The 15,573-nt window shown below is 61.4% G+C and overlaps 1 protein-coding gene across 2 annotated transcripts in view; it reads left to right on the forward strand.

The window, feature by feature from the left end:
• Positions 1–5,379, forward strand: part of GAK (cyclin G associated kinase) — a 60,200-nt gene extending 54,821 nt beyond the window's left edge. For both annotated transcript variants that reach the window (XM_044768031.2, XM_070506422.1), the window contains 4 exons: positions 950–1,174; positions 1,894–2,042; positions 3,166–3,342; positions 3,423–5,379. In XM_044768031.2, the coding sequence (XP_044623966.1) occupies positions 950–1,174; positions 1,894–2,042; positions 3,166–3,342; positions 3,423–3,524 (653 nt within the window). In that variant the 3' untranslated portion in view covers positions 3,525–5,379. The remainder of the gene's footprint in view (positions 1–949; positions 1,175–1,893; positions 2,043–3,165; positions 3,343–3,422) is intronic.
• Positions 5,380–15,573: the final 10,194 nt, after the last annotated feature.

Consider the following 15,573-nt stretch of genomic DNA (forward strand, 5'->3'; position numbering starts at 1 on the left):
AGTTGAGCCCAGGCTCTGCGGACGGCGGGCGAGCCCCTAGAAGGCCATCGGGAAGCAGGGGAGCCCTGCTGGGGTGCACCCCTGGTGGGATGGCCAAGGTGAAAATAGTGCTGAGACGAGAAGTAGATGAGGCTCCGGAGAAGCTGGGTCCTCACCCATGGCTGGTGGGAATGCAGGCGGTGCGGCCACTCTGGAGAACAGTCAGTCAGTCTCTGATGAGAGCGCACACGAAGCTGCTGTTTGTCCCCGAGAGACGGGCAGGCTTCTGCAGTCTGTGCACAAGTGTTCGTAGCAGCCTGTGTGTAATTGCCAACGGCAGGGCCAGCCCCAAGGTCTGGAGTTGGAGAACGGTGGCACGGCAGTAAAAGGAGCAGGTTTTGCATGAAGAGAGCCCCTCGCAGAGGCTGCCTGCTGTCTGATTCCGTTTCTCACACGTTGTTGACACAACAGCCGTGGAGATGGAAGACACTGGCGTCTTGACCTGGTGCTTGTACAAATCTGTACTCATTGTAAAGTGGCACAGAAGTACACATGTGTACACGCACCACACACACACACGCACACTCCTGTATGGTCACTACGGCCAGGTGAACCTGCCCCTGGGCTCTGGGGCCTATGTGGGGCCGCCGGGCACCATTTCACAGCTTCCTGTGAGTGTATTTCAGAATAAAAGTTAAAGAACTGCATCTTGAGACCAGGTCGGGAGGCGGTGCCTGTGCTCGACCCCACGGTGCCGCAGCCCCTGCGGACAGTCCACCCATGGGGGCCGCCTTGACGGCCACCCTGTCCTTGTGTCTGACATCGAGTGTTCATTTTGCAAGTGGGCCTATTGCAGTGTTTGTGTCTCAGTCCCGGAAGGAGCGGTGCCCCGTCCTTGATGCCTGCCTTCACAGGGCAAGACAGCTGTGGCATGTTGCTGATGCCCCCCTGCCCTGAACTGTCTCCCCAGGCTCAACCGCTGGATTTGCTCCTGGAGCCTTCGGTCCCAAAGCAGCCCCCCCACCCAAGGGTGGTGGTTCCTGGCAGACGAGTCGGCCCCCAGCCCAGGGTGCCCCGTGGCCCCCCCAGGCTAGGCCTCCCCCCAAAACCTCTGCACAGCCGAGGCCTAACTACACCACGAACTTCAGCGTGATCGGCGGCCGAGAGGAGAGGGGCGTCCGTGCCCCCAGCTTTGGTGAGTGTTTCCTCTCTCTCTCTCTCTAGGTTTTCCAGCTTGCTGTGAGGTGGTTACAGTGAGATGCCATTTTGATTTCTCCCACTTACAGCCAGGGCTGGGAGAGAATTAATGAGGCCCAGAGTGCTCTCACCCAAGAGGAGCACCTCTGGGTGTAAGGAAGTGGTTCCAGAGCGTGGCCATAGGTGTCCCCCTTGTCCCCACCAGCACGTCCAGGCAGCTGGCAGGGAGGCTGTCGTCACGGGGCCAGGAACGAAGCAGCCAGGCTCACACTGTCCGGGAACCTTCTTGGCCTCCTTGGCTACCCAGGCAGCTGGACAGTCGGCCCAGGCCTGGCCGCGGTCTGTCCTGGGTTAGAGGTGGCATGTCCCGTGCCAACCCCCGGAGGTGACAGAGACAGCCCTGCACTTGAATGTCGGGCCCAGTGAACTCGTTCGGACATTTTCGGTCCCAAAGGGTCCCTCAGTTGGAAATGCAGCCTCCGAAGGCACACGGGTGGGCTGTGACGCAGGTGGGGCCCATTGGTGGGCTGCCTGAGCAGAGATGGGTGTCGCTGCCCATATGTAATAACTGGAAACATCCGTGGCTGCTTTTCTTTTGAGGTGTCATGATGGTGTCCCATTTTCCAGGTGGTGGGTGTTGCCTCATGTGAGTTGGTGGGCCATGGAGGTCAGCACTGGCCCCATGTGTCTCTCAGCAAAGTCTCTTTTCTTTTCTAGCTCAAAAGCCCAGAGTGTCGGAGAATGACTTTGAAGACCTGTTGTCCAATCAGGGCTTCTCCTCCAAGTCTGACAAGAAGGGGCCGAGGACCATCGCCGAGATGAGGAGGCAGGACCAGGCGAGGGACACAGATCCGCTCAAGCTGAAGGTGTGGGCGGCTCCTGCAGGGGCTCGGGGGCTTGGTGGCTGCCTAGAGGGTGCAGAGCCAGGGCAAGCTGGGTGCTCCCGGGCTGCCTGTCTGCCCCCAGGGGTGTCTGGGAAGAGACGGTGGAGTAGATGTTGTGGCAGATGCAGCCCCCGTGGGGTCCTGGGGTCTGTGTGTGGGGATCTCCTGGTACCATGGACGTCTTCACCCTGAGCAGGCCAGCAGCCCTCCTTGTGAGCCCTGAACTCTGTCATGTGAAAGGGTCTTCGTCCAACGTGCTCGCGGAGATAGCAGCTTCTGTTCAGGCTTATTTTTACCTTTGAGCGTTTGGGGACAGGGCATGTGAACTGCCCTGACGAGGGCTGTCCCCATGTGGCTCTGCCATCCTCTGAGGACAGGAGGCTTTCACATCCTTGTTTCACTTGGAGCACTCGCTCCTCTGGGGAACTCGCCAGGTGTAACCCGTCAGGGCCCATGCTCTTGGGCAGCCCGGCCCAGGAGCCAGCAGGCGCCACCCCTGCCCCCAGGAGTGCAGCTCAAGGTGCTGGGGACGACAGGGGACCTCAGCAGGCCCGGGACTGTGGCCTCTGCTGTCCTCACTGCAGGATGGTGAGGGTGTGGTTCTGCGGCCACAGCTGGTGGCCATGTCTCTGGGGTCATCCAACAGGCCGCTGGGAAGCCCAGCCTCTGGGCCCCGCCAGGCATTCACACACACACACACACACACACACACACAATCGCACACACAATCACACACACACACACATACATACACACACACTGGGAAGCCCAGCCTTTGGGCCCCGCCAGGCATTGGAGCCCCAGGCAGGTAGGGCAGGGCTGTGATGGCAATCATCTGTGCATGTTCCACTGGCGACAGAGGTCACTGGCTTCCATGCACCCTCCGGTCCCACGTGTCCAGCCAGACCCAAGGAGCGGCGTTGACTGTGCCTGGGTGGGGTCAGCACAGAATTGGGACGATGGGACGTGTCTGGGCCGAGTGTCTACGTGGGGAGCCTTGTTCCCCGTGATGGCATGTGGGGCCGTTGGATTGACCGCTAGCTGCACGGTGGGCGGAGGGGCCGAGGCCAGGATGCCCACTCTGCAGCACCTGCGTCTCCCACAGCTGCTGGACTGGACTGAGGGCAAGGAGAAGAACATCCGAGCCCTGCTGTCCACGTTGCACACCGTGCTGTGGGACGGTGAGAGCCGCTGGACGCCCGTGGGCATGGCCGACCTGGTGACTCCTGGGCAGGTGAAGAAGCAGTACCGCCGCGCCGTGCTGGTGGTCCATCCGGACAAGGTGGGCGCGGGTCCCGGGGCGGGGTCCCGGGGGGCAGGGACGGGGGCGCCTCACCACACCGCACCCTCCCCCGTCCCCAGGCCGCAGGGCAGCCGTACGAGCAGTACGCCAGGATGATCTTCATGGAGCTGAGCGACGCCTGGGCCGAGTTCGAGAGTCAGGGCTCCCGGCCCCTCTTCTGAGCCCACAGTGGACGTGGCTGCATGTGTGGCTTGTGGAGGCAGAAGCTGCTGGGCTCGACCACAAGGGTCGTGGCCATGGCAGCGGCAGCATGGGCTGACATGGCTGCTGCACCCAGATGGACATGCCTGCCACCCTCGGTGGACCCGAGCCAGTGCCGTCCCAGCACAAGGAGAGAGCATTCCAAAGCCTGCTTTTTCCTTCATTTTTCTATCCGAAAGGAAAAGCGTTGATCACACTCTTCCCACCATCATCACAGTCACAGTCTGTGATCCTTTGTTCAGTGACTGTCACCTTGAGAGCATCTGCTCGCCGTAGTGCGCGCTGCTCAGCTGTCCTTTCTTGAATCCCGTTCATGGACGTTCACATCTCCCATGTGTAACCAGCCTGGCGACCCCTGCACGTCATTAAACTATTTTCTGACGTCTCGTCTTGACGCGGCATCGTCGTCTCCATGGTTCCCTGCCATCGTCTGGCTCATCCTGGCTCTGCCCACGAAGACGCAGTGCAGAGACCCCACCTCGGAGAGTTGGGCTCCTTGACCTCTGGGGCCTCCAGGGCGGCCTCTGCCAGCGGCCTGGGCTGGTTGTCCCACACAGCGGGAAGTCTGGGCGGTCTGAAGACGGAGTGGATACACCACAGCTTTGAGTCTGGGGCTTGGTCCTCACCAGGCGCTGGGCCTGCACTATGGTCATTGCACGTGGCCAAGGCAGATGGACGTGGTGCAGATGCCCAGATGCCGGCCTGTGTGGACTGGACACCCCCCGTGTCCCACTGAGTCCCTCCTCGGAGCAGGGCGGACACAGGGCCCTAGTTTTCTGTTGTTCAGGGAATTTAAAGCAAAAAGCAACTTTCTTTGATTAAAGGCTGTTGGAGAAACACTGGCTGCTCAGTGTCACATGGGTGGAGGTGTGGCTGCTGAGGCCGTGCATGTGCAGCCCCCGTGGTCTGCCAGCTCACAGGACGACCCATCAGGACAAATGACAGCAATTACACAGTTCCAGCTTCTGGTCAGAAGTGACTTTCTGAGCTCTCAGTGGGTCTGTCTACGGGCCCAGCCTGCTCCTGGCCGCCCGGCACTGTGCTGGCCTGAGCCCTGGAGATGCAGCTTGCCCGGCAGCTTTGGGAGGCAGGTGGGGCGACGGGACCTCGACCCTCGTCCTGGAGGTGACAGCAGTGTGGCCGGGCCCTACCCAGGCCGCCGTCAGTCCTGGTCAACCCATGTGCTGCCTCTCGTTTACCCAGAATGTAAGCTGTTGAACCAAACGTGATCCAAGTGGAATTCAGTGGGATTGCGGAACATGTCCTGAGAGGTGAGGTCCCACCGCTCACCTCTCCGGGTAGTGTGCAAGTTGTTGACTTTGAACTCGGAGTGTGTAGACGCCTGCAACCCAGGCAGGTGTCCTCAAATAAAGGCCTGGCCTCAGGAGCGTCTGAACGTGCTTAGTCGAAAACACTGACCTGAAGCTGGAGCCTGCCCTACACTGCCCGGAGCCGTGTTGGTCCAAGGCCGAGACCCACGAGCACGGTGCTGGGCCCTCTGTGGGCGCTGGGGGCCGGGACCTGCAGCTCCGGAGGGCTCAGAGGGAGAGGGAGGGCCCGCAGCCTCTGCCCCCACAGGTCTTGTGCTGGCGGGGCCTCACCCAGTGCCATGACACCGTGCCCTCTGTCTCCTGGGGTCTGTCCCCTTCCCTCCTGGCCCTCAGCCCTGGGTCTGAAGAGGAGAGAAGGGGCATCTCTGCAGAGGTGGCCCATCTGCCCACAGTTGGCGTTGGGGCTGCTGCTGGGGAGGAAGGAGGCTCGGGCCAGCCAGTGTCCCGGCTCCCTGTTTTCAGAGAACGAGGACTCCGCGTTTGTTATGCGTCTGCTGCTATTTTTATCTCTCAGTTCTTTTTAAAAAATAATGATCGACCTAAATAGGTGCAGAGATTTCACTTCAGAGTCACTGGATCCCTGCTCAGGGTCCAGGCAGCTTGGGGCAGCGACGTCAGCCTGCTCCAGGGAGGGACACAGGCCAGCAGCCCCTCCCCAGCCACATGCAGCCCCTTGTGGGCCTGCAGGAGTCCCTGCCCAGCCCTCAGCTCTGGTGTGGTGTGCTCTCTGCCATCCCCACTGGTTCTGATTTACTGTCTTGGTGGGGTGGTGTTTTCCCCTGGCCTGGCCCATGGTTGTTCTTACCCTACAGGCCACAGACCCGGTGGGGGGTTGCTCCAATACCCAGGCGTGTCCACTTTAGCGAACACCTCAGGGCCCAGGGGTCTGGAAATGGGCTCAGGTGGGGACCTGGCGCAGGAGGTGCCTCCCCAGGGTGCTCGCCCATCTATCACCCCAGGACGCCATCGTCCAGCCTCGAGGCCTCCTCTTCGGTCACCCCCTGGCTTGCAGAGGGCCCCTAGTGTGTGCCTCAATGGCCTGGGACAGGTGTCTTCTGGGCCTTGGAGGGACATGACCCTGGTGAATGTCTGGCCCCCACAGTATATCCTCCCCCCTGTGCCCACCGCCCTTGGCCTCCTTCCCTCCCCACCTGCCCCTGACGAGCAGGTGGCATGAGTGTGCCCCATCCACTGGGTCCTCGCCCCATGTTAAGTCTCGGGTTTTGAGGAAGCGAGCTAGCCAGCTCTCGCTCACCCGTGACCTTGTGCCTCGATGAAGCATCTCCTGGCCCACCTCTGTCCCTTGGCTGCTGCCGCCTGATTCCTGCAGCTCCTTCAGGTGGCCTCCCAGATCCACAGCGGGGTTGGGAGAGACTTGGGCGCGTGGCTCCAGCACAGGACACAGCCTTGGATTCTGTCCCCACCGCACCCCCTGCCTGACTCTCAGCAGATGCCCACTTGTTGGCAGAAACCTTCACTTGCTCAGTGACTCAGCTGGGCATCTTCCCAGAGGGCAGGGTCCACCACGGCTGTGCACCTCCACAGGCTTCCCCACCTACCCTGCTCTTCCTAAGGCCTCCAGGCTCTGCCCTGGGGACGCTCAGGGTTAGACCCCTTCAGCTTGCAGGACCCTGGAGTGGCGCATGCTCTGTGGTGGATCCCACAGTCAGGCCTGCCCTTCCTGGCCCTGCTTCAGAGCCGACCCTCAGGGGTTGGCCCCAGACCCCTGGTTCAGGGGGCAGCGCTCTGCTGAGCCCACTCCCTCCAGGGCCAGGCCCTCTGGGACCCCTGGGACCCCGTCCCATCCATGCAGCCCCTGGGGTTACCCGTCGGCCTTGGGCCTGTGTCCCTGGATCTGCAGACAGTCCTGGGAAATGCACCGCCTGCCTGGGCAGGGGGTCGGGGAAAAGACTGTGGAAATGCACCCCCGCCCCAGGACCACAGGTGCCCTGGGTACTGCTGGGAGGGGCCCGAGCCCCACCCAGTGCCCGACAGTCCAACTCGGGCCTGCCTATCCTGGTGACCAGGACTGGCTAAACTGAAGTGCTGTGACAAACCCTCTCCCCCTAGAAGAGGTGGCAGCTTCTGGGGTTCACCTGGGCCGCCTAGAGGGCACAGAGAGGATGTGCACACATGATGCATGTGCACAAGTTCACACACATGATATGTGCACGCGAGTTGACACACAAAGACGCATAAGTTCACACTCATGAGGTCATGCACACAGTTCACACACCAGGATGTGTGCACACAAGTTTACACACAGGATGTGCGCACACAAGGGCTAACATAAGTTCACACAGATGTGTGCACAGAAGTTCACACACAAGGATGTGCACACAAGTTTGCACACACGGATGCACATGCACAAGTTCACACACATGGACGCACATGCACAAGTTCGCATACAAGGATGTGCACAAGTTCACACACGGCCATACATGCACAAATACAGGGATGTGTATACATAAGTTCACACACAGGGACGCGTGCACACAAGTTCACACACTTGAGGAGGTGCTCACACATGTGTCTGGTGTTTGCTCTATACCACCAAGGCCCCTGGTGTCCAGCCAGGCCCTGCATCCAGACCCTCACCCTGTGGCCCCTACACCCAGGCCAGGAGCATCTCCTGGGAGGTGGGTAAGGCCTGGAAGCCGTTGCATCTGAAGAAAATCCTGCTGTCTTGCACCCGCCTGCCAGCTCACACCAGACGGGGGCCCTCGGGGAGGAGAACCCTTGGAGCGGGGGTGGCGAGAGGGGCTTCGATTCTGCCCAGCCAGGTCCTCGGAACCTGACCTGTGCCACAGCATTTCCTGGCCAGGCATGGGGGCAGGGGACCCCGGAGATGGTCAGAGGCACTGCCCACTGCCCAGCTCAGCCCAGCTGCACAGAAACCCTGACAGCCTCCATCGGCACTTAGTCGGTGTAACTGATTCTCAAGGCAAACAGCCTTGTTTGGGTGTTTACTGCACTGACACTAGTAACGTGGAACAAGGGTTCCCCAGCACAAATGCGGGCTCCTCAGACATGGAGGGCATGGCTCTCTCCAGGAGAAACCGAGTCCATTTGTCCAGCCAAGGTCACCAATGACCCCAGGGGAGGGATGCATGGCACCTCCCCTCCCCTCAAGTCAGGAGGAGGTGTGCAGGGGAGAGGGGAGAAGAGAGGGAGGGGTGTCCCTTCAGTCTGCAGGACGTTTTCAAGGCTCACTGCCAGGTGGACACTCCTTTGCCCACGGCTCCCTTTGCTATCCCTCCTGGGGAATATGTGTGGGCCGGTGAGGGGCCTCTAGGGTGTTGAGAGCCCAGGGCTGGGGTCAGGGTGGGGGGCCAAGCAGGCAGACAGCGCCAAACCCTGGCTCCCCCATCTAGTCCTCGTCCCCACCTTGGTCCACAGCTCACCTTCAGAGCCTGGAAAGGGCGGCCCAGGTGCTAGCCCTGAGAGCCAAGGCTGCAGAGCGCATGTGGTCAGCACTGACCAGGGGCTGACAGTCAGTGCACAGTGGATGCTGTCCTTGTGGGGAGGGGGTGGCTCCACCTGGGTACACACTTATCAGTGAGAAGACCTGCGGGAAATGAGTGTCCTGTGGCCTGAGGCCCCGCTGTGGGCAAGGGCCAGCATCCTCCCAGCGCAGCTGGTTTGTTTGGCCGCCTCCATTTCAGGCAGAAATTCCAAACTCTCGGTTCATGCAGAGTCTTCATCATCCATTCTTTGAAGCGCAGAATCTGACTGACAGACAAGTTCCCAAACCCACAGCCATCCAACCATCCAGGGGGAATGGGAGGGGCAAGTCCCTGTCACCACGAGCTCACCAATGCTAGCAGCAAACAGGACACACATCCCCACAGGGCGCCAACTGTCAAAGGCTGTGGAACCTGGTGGCCGTGTCTCTCTAACCCCATCCACCGCCTGGGCCTGGCCCTGTTCAGACCTCCGTCAAACGAGGTGGACCCCATGGCAGCGGCCCAGCTTCAGTCCCCTGGGTCCCGCAAACCCACCACGGGCAGTTTCCTGATGGGGATGTGTCTGCCCTGCGAGATGCTGTCAGGAGCAGGACCCTGGGGCACTGAGCCCATCCTGAGCCAGGCCCCCACCAGGCAGCAGGGCTGAGGGTGGGCAGGGCCCCTGAACCTGACTGGTCCCTTCTCTGGCCCGAAGCAGAACCCCCAGCACTGTTCCTTTTGGGCTCACTCATCCCAAGGATTGACCCTAGGAGAGTCTGTGCTGCCCACAGGGTGAGCCCCAAACTCCCCTTCTGCCTCTGCGGCCCCCATTCCACCTGTCCACCTGGCCCCCACCTGTTGACCTCTGCCCCCACCTGTCCTGATCTGTCTCCTACTGATCAACCTCTGTCCCACACCTATCCACTTCTGTCCCACACCTGTCCACCTTTGTCTCACACCTGTCCGCCTCTGCCCTGCCTCCTGCCCACCTCTGTCCACCACCTGTCCATCTCTGTCTCCTACTGGTCCACCTCTGTTCCCCACCTGTCCACCTCTGTCCCCCTCCTGTTCACCTCTGTCCTCCACCTGTCTGTCTGCCTTTTGCTCACTCTCTGCCTTCATCCACAGCTCACACCTGCCCTCATGCCCCCAGGATACACCCCTTTCTCTGAGAGACATTTCAGGCACAGGAGGTCCCCCGCCAGACCCCCACAGGCCAATTTCTGGGTCAGAGCCTCCCCTTTGGGGCACTGCTCCTTGGGTGGGCCTCGCCTTGCCCAGGAAACTTTGGGACATCACTAACCTGGGAGGAATCTCCCTGCTCTGAGTCCCAGAGAGGGTGTGGGGTCTGCAGGGTGGGGAGAATAGAGACAGTGGGGACAAGAGGGGACAGCAGAGGAGACAGGAGGAGAGGGGAAAGAAGGTGAGGCAGGAGGGGGGACAAAAGAGGACAGGAAGGAGGATAGGAAAGGGGACAGGAGGGGCCAGCCCGGTGGCGCAGCAGTTAAGTGCACACGTTCCGCTTCTCGGCGGCCCGGGGTTTGCCGGTTCGGATCCAGAGTGCGGACGTGGCACCGCTTGGCATGCCATGCAGTGGTAGGCGTCCCACATATGAAGTAGAGGAAGATGGGCACGGATATTAGGTCAGGGCCAGGCCTCCTCAGCAAAAAAGAGGAGGACTGGCAGTAGTTAGCTCAGGGCTAATCTTTCTCAAAAAAAATAAGAAAGAAAAGAAAAAGAAAGGGGACAGGAGGGGACAGGACAGGACAAAGGAGGGCAGGAGGAGGGACAAGAGAGGGCAGGAGGAGGAACAGGAGGAGGTGGCCCCTCAGGTGGCATGGTGAGCCCAGCAGGCATGTGGCTGGTGGGTGAGCATGGAGTGGGGCCTGCGCTGAGGTAGGTAGATCTTGGGGGCTTGGCTGGGGTCCTCTAGGCGTCTCCATAGGGGGTATGTAGTGGGGGAGGCACAGGGTGGGGCACCGGGCCATGTGGGGGCCACTGGAGGAGGGTCTTACTTCTGATGGAGCCCCAGGCCCTGACCTGGGATTGCATCACTGGCCACGTGGAGCTGGAGCAGGGCCTGTGGGTCATCTTCCCGGACCCAGGCCCCCAGGACAGAGGAGAGGTAGGAAGGCTGAACCCCTGATGCCTGGGGAAGGGAAAGAGGTGGTCCCAGACCCTCACCGGCCCTGGGTGGAGGGCCCACGTGCCTTCCCGCCAGCACCAGGGCCAGCCCCAAGGTTGCCAGGCAGCCCCGTCAGCCAGGGCAAGGCGCTGACCATCCACGGGGTCCTGCTGGGTGCAGCCCCTGAGTGTGGTCTGCCCGGTGCCCAGCCCGGCCAGCCTGGACCAGATTCTGAGGCTGACGGTTGACTTTATTCCGTAATCGCCAGGTTCCTTTGGGTGGTACCTGCTTCCTGTGGTTCCGACCGCCTCTCATATTTACTGTTTTAATTTTTCTGCATGCCAATGCTGTAACGACGATGTGATTCCTGAAATCCTCTCCTCCTCCAGGATGACGGCACGGCTTTGCCCAGCCTCTTCCTCCTTCTAGGGGCATGCCCAGGTCCTCAGGGTTCCCACCCATGGACCTGGGCATGTGTGACCCTGAGCCACCAGGACCCGGAGCGCCGGCAGTTTCCTCAGAGGTCCTCCTTTACGGCCACAATGTGAGTGGACCAAGGTCTCACTCTGGTTGCGCCATTTTTTCCTATAGTACCTGCACCCAACAGGCAGCGTAGGGCCGGGTCCTTCTGTACCACGGGGTCCCCAGCCTGGGGGCAGCCATGCCTGGACATCAGGGGCACAACGGAAAACCCTCCCCACACTGGACCCGGGACTTCTTCCCGTCCCTGGGCCTTTGTACTTGCTGTGTCCACTGCTTGGACAGCCCTTCCCCTAGGTGTCCCGGGACCTCTCTGGGTGACCCTGGACCACTCACCTGAAGCCCAGATGTCCCCAGGCTGATGGAGCCCACGGGTCACTGTGCTGCGTGGTGCTCACTGCAACCTGCTGTTTCCTTGTCCACCAACTCCTTCCAGAACACTAGCTCTGTGAGGACACGACCTTGCCTGCCTTCCTTCACCCACCATCACGGCCCCAGAACAGGGCCAGGAAACACCTGCAGCTAGCAGGTGGGCGGGTGGGTGGATGGAAGGACAGCAGGTGGCTTGGACGCTGCTGCTGATGACAGTGCTTGTCCTCCATCACCTTGTTGGCACCCCTGAGGTTCCTGTGGGCAGGTGGATGTGATCCAGAGAGGCCCCGGCTCCCCAGGGTTCCACTTCCCTCTCTGGGTGGGCGAGGGCCCAGGCTGTCTGCTCCGAGAGGCTCCTTGTCCGCTCGGCCCAAGCAAGAGCCCTGGAAGCCGTTGCTGATAAAGTGGCAACCAGCTCTCTGGGAGAAAAGACGAAGAGAAGCAAGCCTGGCTAGAGCGCTGGCTAATGTCCGCAGTGTAAACGCTCCCCCTGCAGCTGGTTTCCAGCTTCCAAGGTGCAGTCACTGAACCTGGACACCTCTGGGCTGGGCAGTCTCTGGCCTGCACATGCCTGGCTAGGTGACCTCTGCATCCCCCAGGGCAGGCCTCGAGCTCCCGCTGAGAGGCAGCTGCACCTGCGCCGCCCCTCTCAGGGCCCTTGGCCACACCCCACGGCCGGGCCTTGGGGACAGCCCTGCAGGGACTGAATTCAGCCACCCCACCCTCCCACCCCCACCGCCTTGCTGTTACCAGAGCTGCCACGTCCTCCGGACATAGCACAGGAGGTCGAGACCCAGGGCGCAAGGAGGATCCAGCCCCCTGAGCCTGGGCCTCTGTCCCCAAGTGGGCAGACGGGTGTCTCCTGGAGGGCAAAGAGCGCCTCTGCATGCCCCCGGGTGTGGAACACTCCAAGAAGGACCCATGCAGGCCTGGCTCCCTCTGTGTGTCAAGGAGGGCAGACAGAGGGGAGGGAAGGTGACCCATCCTGGGTGGTGGCCATGGCTGTCTGGGTCACTTGGCACTGGACAGCCCCAGCCAGTGCACAGTACCTCCCTCTGTGACCTGCATTTCTGGAAGCCTGCCCCCCAGGGGCCAGCTCTGCTGTTGGCCAGCTCCATTCCTGGATCAGGGACACCGGCTGAAGAAGTCCAGGCCTGACCCACACAGAGTGGCCCTGGGCTCCTCCCCTACAGCCAGCTCTGGGCAAGCTGCCACAGAGCCTCGTGGGAGGAGCTCAGGAGGCTCTGAGCACTGCGTGCGTGCGTCAGCTCAGACCACGCTCGTGTGTGAGAACTCAGCATGCCCCAGGAGCCTCGAGACCGTCCATTGGTCCCCACACTTCCCACATTTAAGGCAACTGGCTCTGTGCCTGCATGAGCGGCCATCCTGTGTCCAGGGCCTGCGCACGTCTCTGAGGGAAGGACAGAGGGGATGGGGAGGCAGGGGTGCCTCACGGGAGCCATTCACGGAGCAGGGACACCTGGTCTGCCACTCAGGGTGGTCCCCCAATGGGAGTCACACAATGGGTTATAGGGAGTGACCACTGGTAAGAGTGAGAGCCAGGCGCCCAGAGCCCCCAAGGGGACACTGATGTGGATGTCAACACCAAAGTCCAGCAGATGTGACCAGACATCCCCAAAACTTAGAGATACCCCAGGACATCCGCTCAGCCTGGATGCCCCTCTCGTTTTGGGTCTGTCCTCCTGGTGGCTGTGGAGGACACCCTGAGGGAAGGGCGTGGATGCGGACCCTGGGGCTGGCCATGGGCACCCGGGTCCAGCCCACTGGGCGCTGGGTCTGCGGTGGGTTGGGGCCAGGGCCCAGCTTGGGAAGCACAGCCCCTCCAGGAGCGAGCTCATCCCTCTGGGATGGAGGCCCCCCTCACCTACTCAGGGCTGTCCGGGTGCTCTGTGCAGCCTGGCACCCCCACAGCTGCCCCACCCTTGCAGCACCAGTGAGAAGCTGCTTTCTATTTCCAGGCCCATGTGAACTGTGCTATTTATATTTTGGAGCACAGAGGGGCTGCTCCAGGTGGCAGCCATAGCAGGGGCACTGGAGCCACAGGCCCCCACAGGAGCCTCATAGCCACCCCTGACCCTCCTCCAGCTCTTTTGGTCCCTGCCTGCCTCCTTCTGTGAGCATCTCTGAAAGGCATGCCTTCCCATTCTGACATGCTCTACCCTCCAGGTGGGCTCAGAGTCTCCCCCAGCTCTGCCGCCCCAGGGCTGTGTGTGCCAGGGCTGTTTGGGTGAAGACAAGAGACTGGGAGGAGGAGGGGCTGGTCAGTGGGCCAGTGGGTGTGGGGGTGGAGGTGACTGTGGGCTGAGGGCAGGGAGGGGTGTCTGCGGGGCAGTGGGTGCCCTGGACACTATCAGGGGTCTGAGGTCTGAGGGAGAGCTGGGGGCACTGGTGGGCCGGGGGGCGGGGCAGGGGGTAGGCAGAGGGGCAGGAGCTGTGGCTGCGCTCTGAGCCCAAACCCTGGAACAGCTCCTCAGGAAGAGGGGTCCACAGTGTTTGCAGGTGGGGACCGAGGGGCCCCCTTATCTCTGGAACTTGAGGAGCAGCCTCTGTGGGGAGGTGGGCAGGGACTCTGGGAGAAAAGGACCTCTGTGGACATGGACAGTGGGGAAGAGAGTGCATGTAGGCACATGCGCCCAACAAGGCACCATGTGTCCAGACCGCTGTGTGTCCTGCTGCCATGTGTCCAGGGCGCCGTGTGTCCTTCCACCGTGTGTCCTGCCACCGTGTGTCTGGTGCCCCAGGACCAGACAAGGGTCTGAGGTACAGGCTGGCATCCCGGGCTGGGGCAGCACCTCCAGCTCCGCACCCAGGAACCCACAAGGACAAGCTCCCAGGCGCTGACCCCTAGTCAGGTGGGCCCTGGAGGCCGAACTTTCCCACCGTGGCTGCAGGGAGAGTTCTTGTCTCGCTTTGTTTGGCTTGTCATGTGTTGTCACCTTTCAAGTAATAACGAAATCCAGCAGGAAAACGGCGTGCTGGGACTGAATTATTCAGCGAGTTCAATTATTTAGTTTGCATTTGAAGTTTCTGAACCAGCGCCGCGTGTGCCAAAAGCCCCTCTGCCCCTCCCAGGGGGCTGCAGCCCCCTGGCCAGACCACGCCAGGACTGAGGAACACTCCAAGGAAGCCTGAGTGCTCCAGGCTTCTGCACTGCAGCCGGAGGATGCCCTGGGCAGGAGCCGCTGTGGCCCCCACGGGATAGGTGGGACTGGCGGCCTCCCTGGCAGAGTGGGGGCTGGAGGGGTGGCTGCCTCCTCTCTCTGCCACGTGGAGTGACCCTGTGGGGGCTGCAGAGGGGCCTCTGGATGGCAGGGCTCTCAAACCCAGCGCCACGTGGCTTTTGGCACAAGCCCTCTCCGGGTCGGAGGTTCCTGGCCTCTCATGGCTGATTTCAGGTGAGGAGCATGCAGAGCGCCGAACTGGGGGCATGAGCCCCGTCCTGCCAGCCGGCCAGGGTCCCACAGCCGGGGCCTGGCTGCAGCCAAACACACACACCTCAAATGCTGACCCCTTGGTGGAACACGGCCTCCCTCATTCAGGCCCCCTGGCCATTCTCCTCCCGGTCCCCACCACCATCCACCATCCTGCATCCAGCTGCCCTCTGAGGTCCCCTCCTGGGTCTTCTGCCTGCTGACAGCACCATCCTTGGTTCAGCCTGTCTCACTGGTTATGGAAATTTCCCACTAAGCTCCTGCCTCTCTCCAGCCGGCAGCAGGTTTGCGGACTGTTCACCAGTCCCCAGGTCCTCTTCTGGGCAGTCCTCCCCAGGGTGAGACCCCGCCGGGGGAGGCAGTGTGCTGTGTTGCCATCCCTGCCCCCGGAGCAGACCAGCCAGTGGGCAGTTCCCGGCTGGCTCACTTGGAATCCTCCCGTCCTGCCCAGAGCAGGCACCGCCCTCGCTCCAGTCCTTCTCAGGCTCCACAGCTGCTCACTTCCTCTCCTGGAGTACCAGTCACTCCGATCTGGGACTGTCACCAATCTTGTCTATTTCCCCTCCAGGAGAGTCTGAGTCCTAGTTGAGCCACCTACCCACCCCCTCAGGGCCTGGGCAGATGTGAGAACTAGGGGCCACTGTGCACTTGGTGAGTGTAAGGGGTGGCAGCAGAGACAGAGACAGAGACAGAGAGAGACAGAGAAACAGAGACAAAGAGAGACACAGAGAGAAGACAGGGACAGAGACAGATAGAGATAGAGACAGAGAGAGAGATAGAGACAGAGAGACAGAGATAGACAG

The sequence above is a fragment of the Equus asinus genome, chromosome 3 (genome assembly GCF_041296235.1).
Source record: "Equus asinus isolate D_3611 breed Donkey chromosome 3, EquAss-T2T_v2, whole genome shotgun sequence".
Taxonomy (NCBI): domain Eukaryota; kingdom Metazoa; phylum Chordata; class Mammalia; order Perissodactyla; family Equidae; genus Equus; species Equus asinus.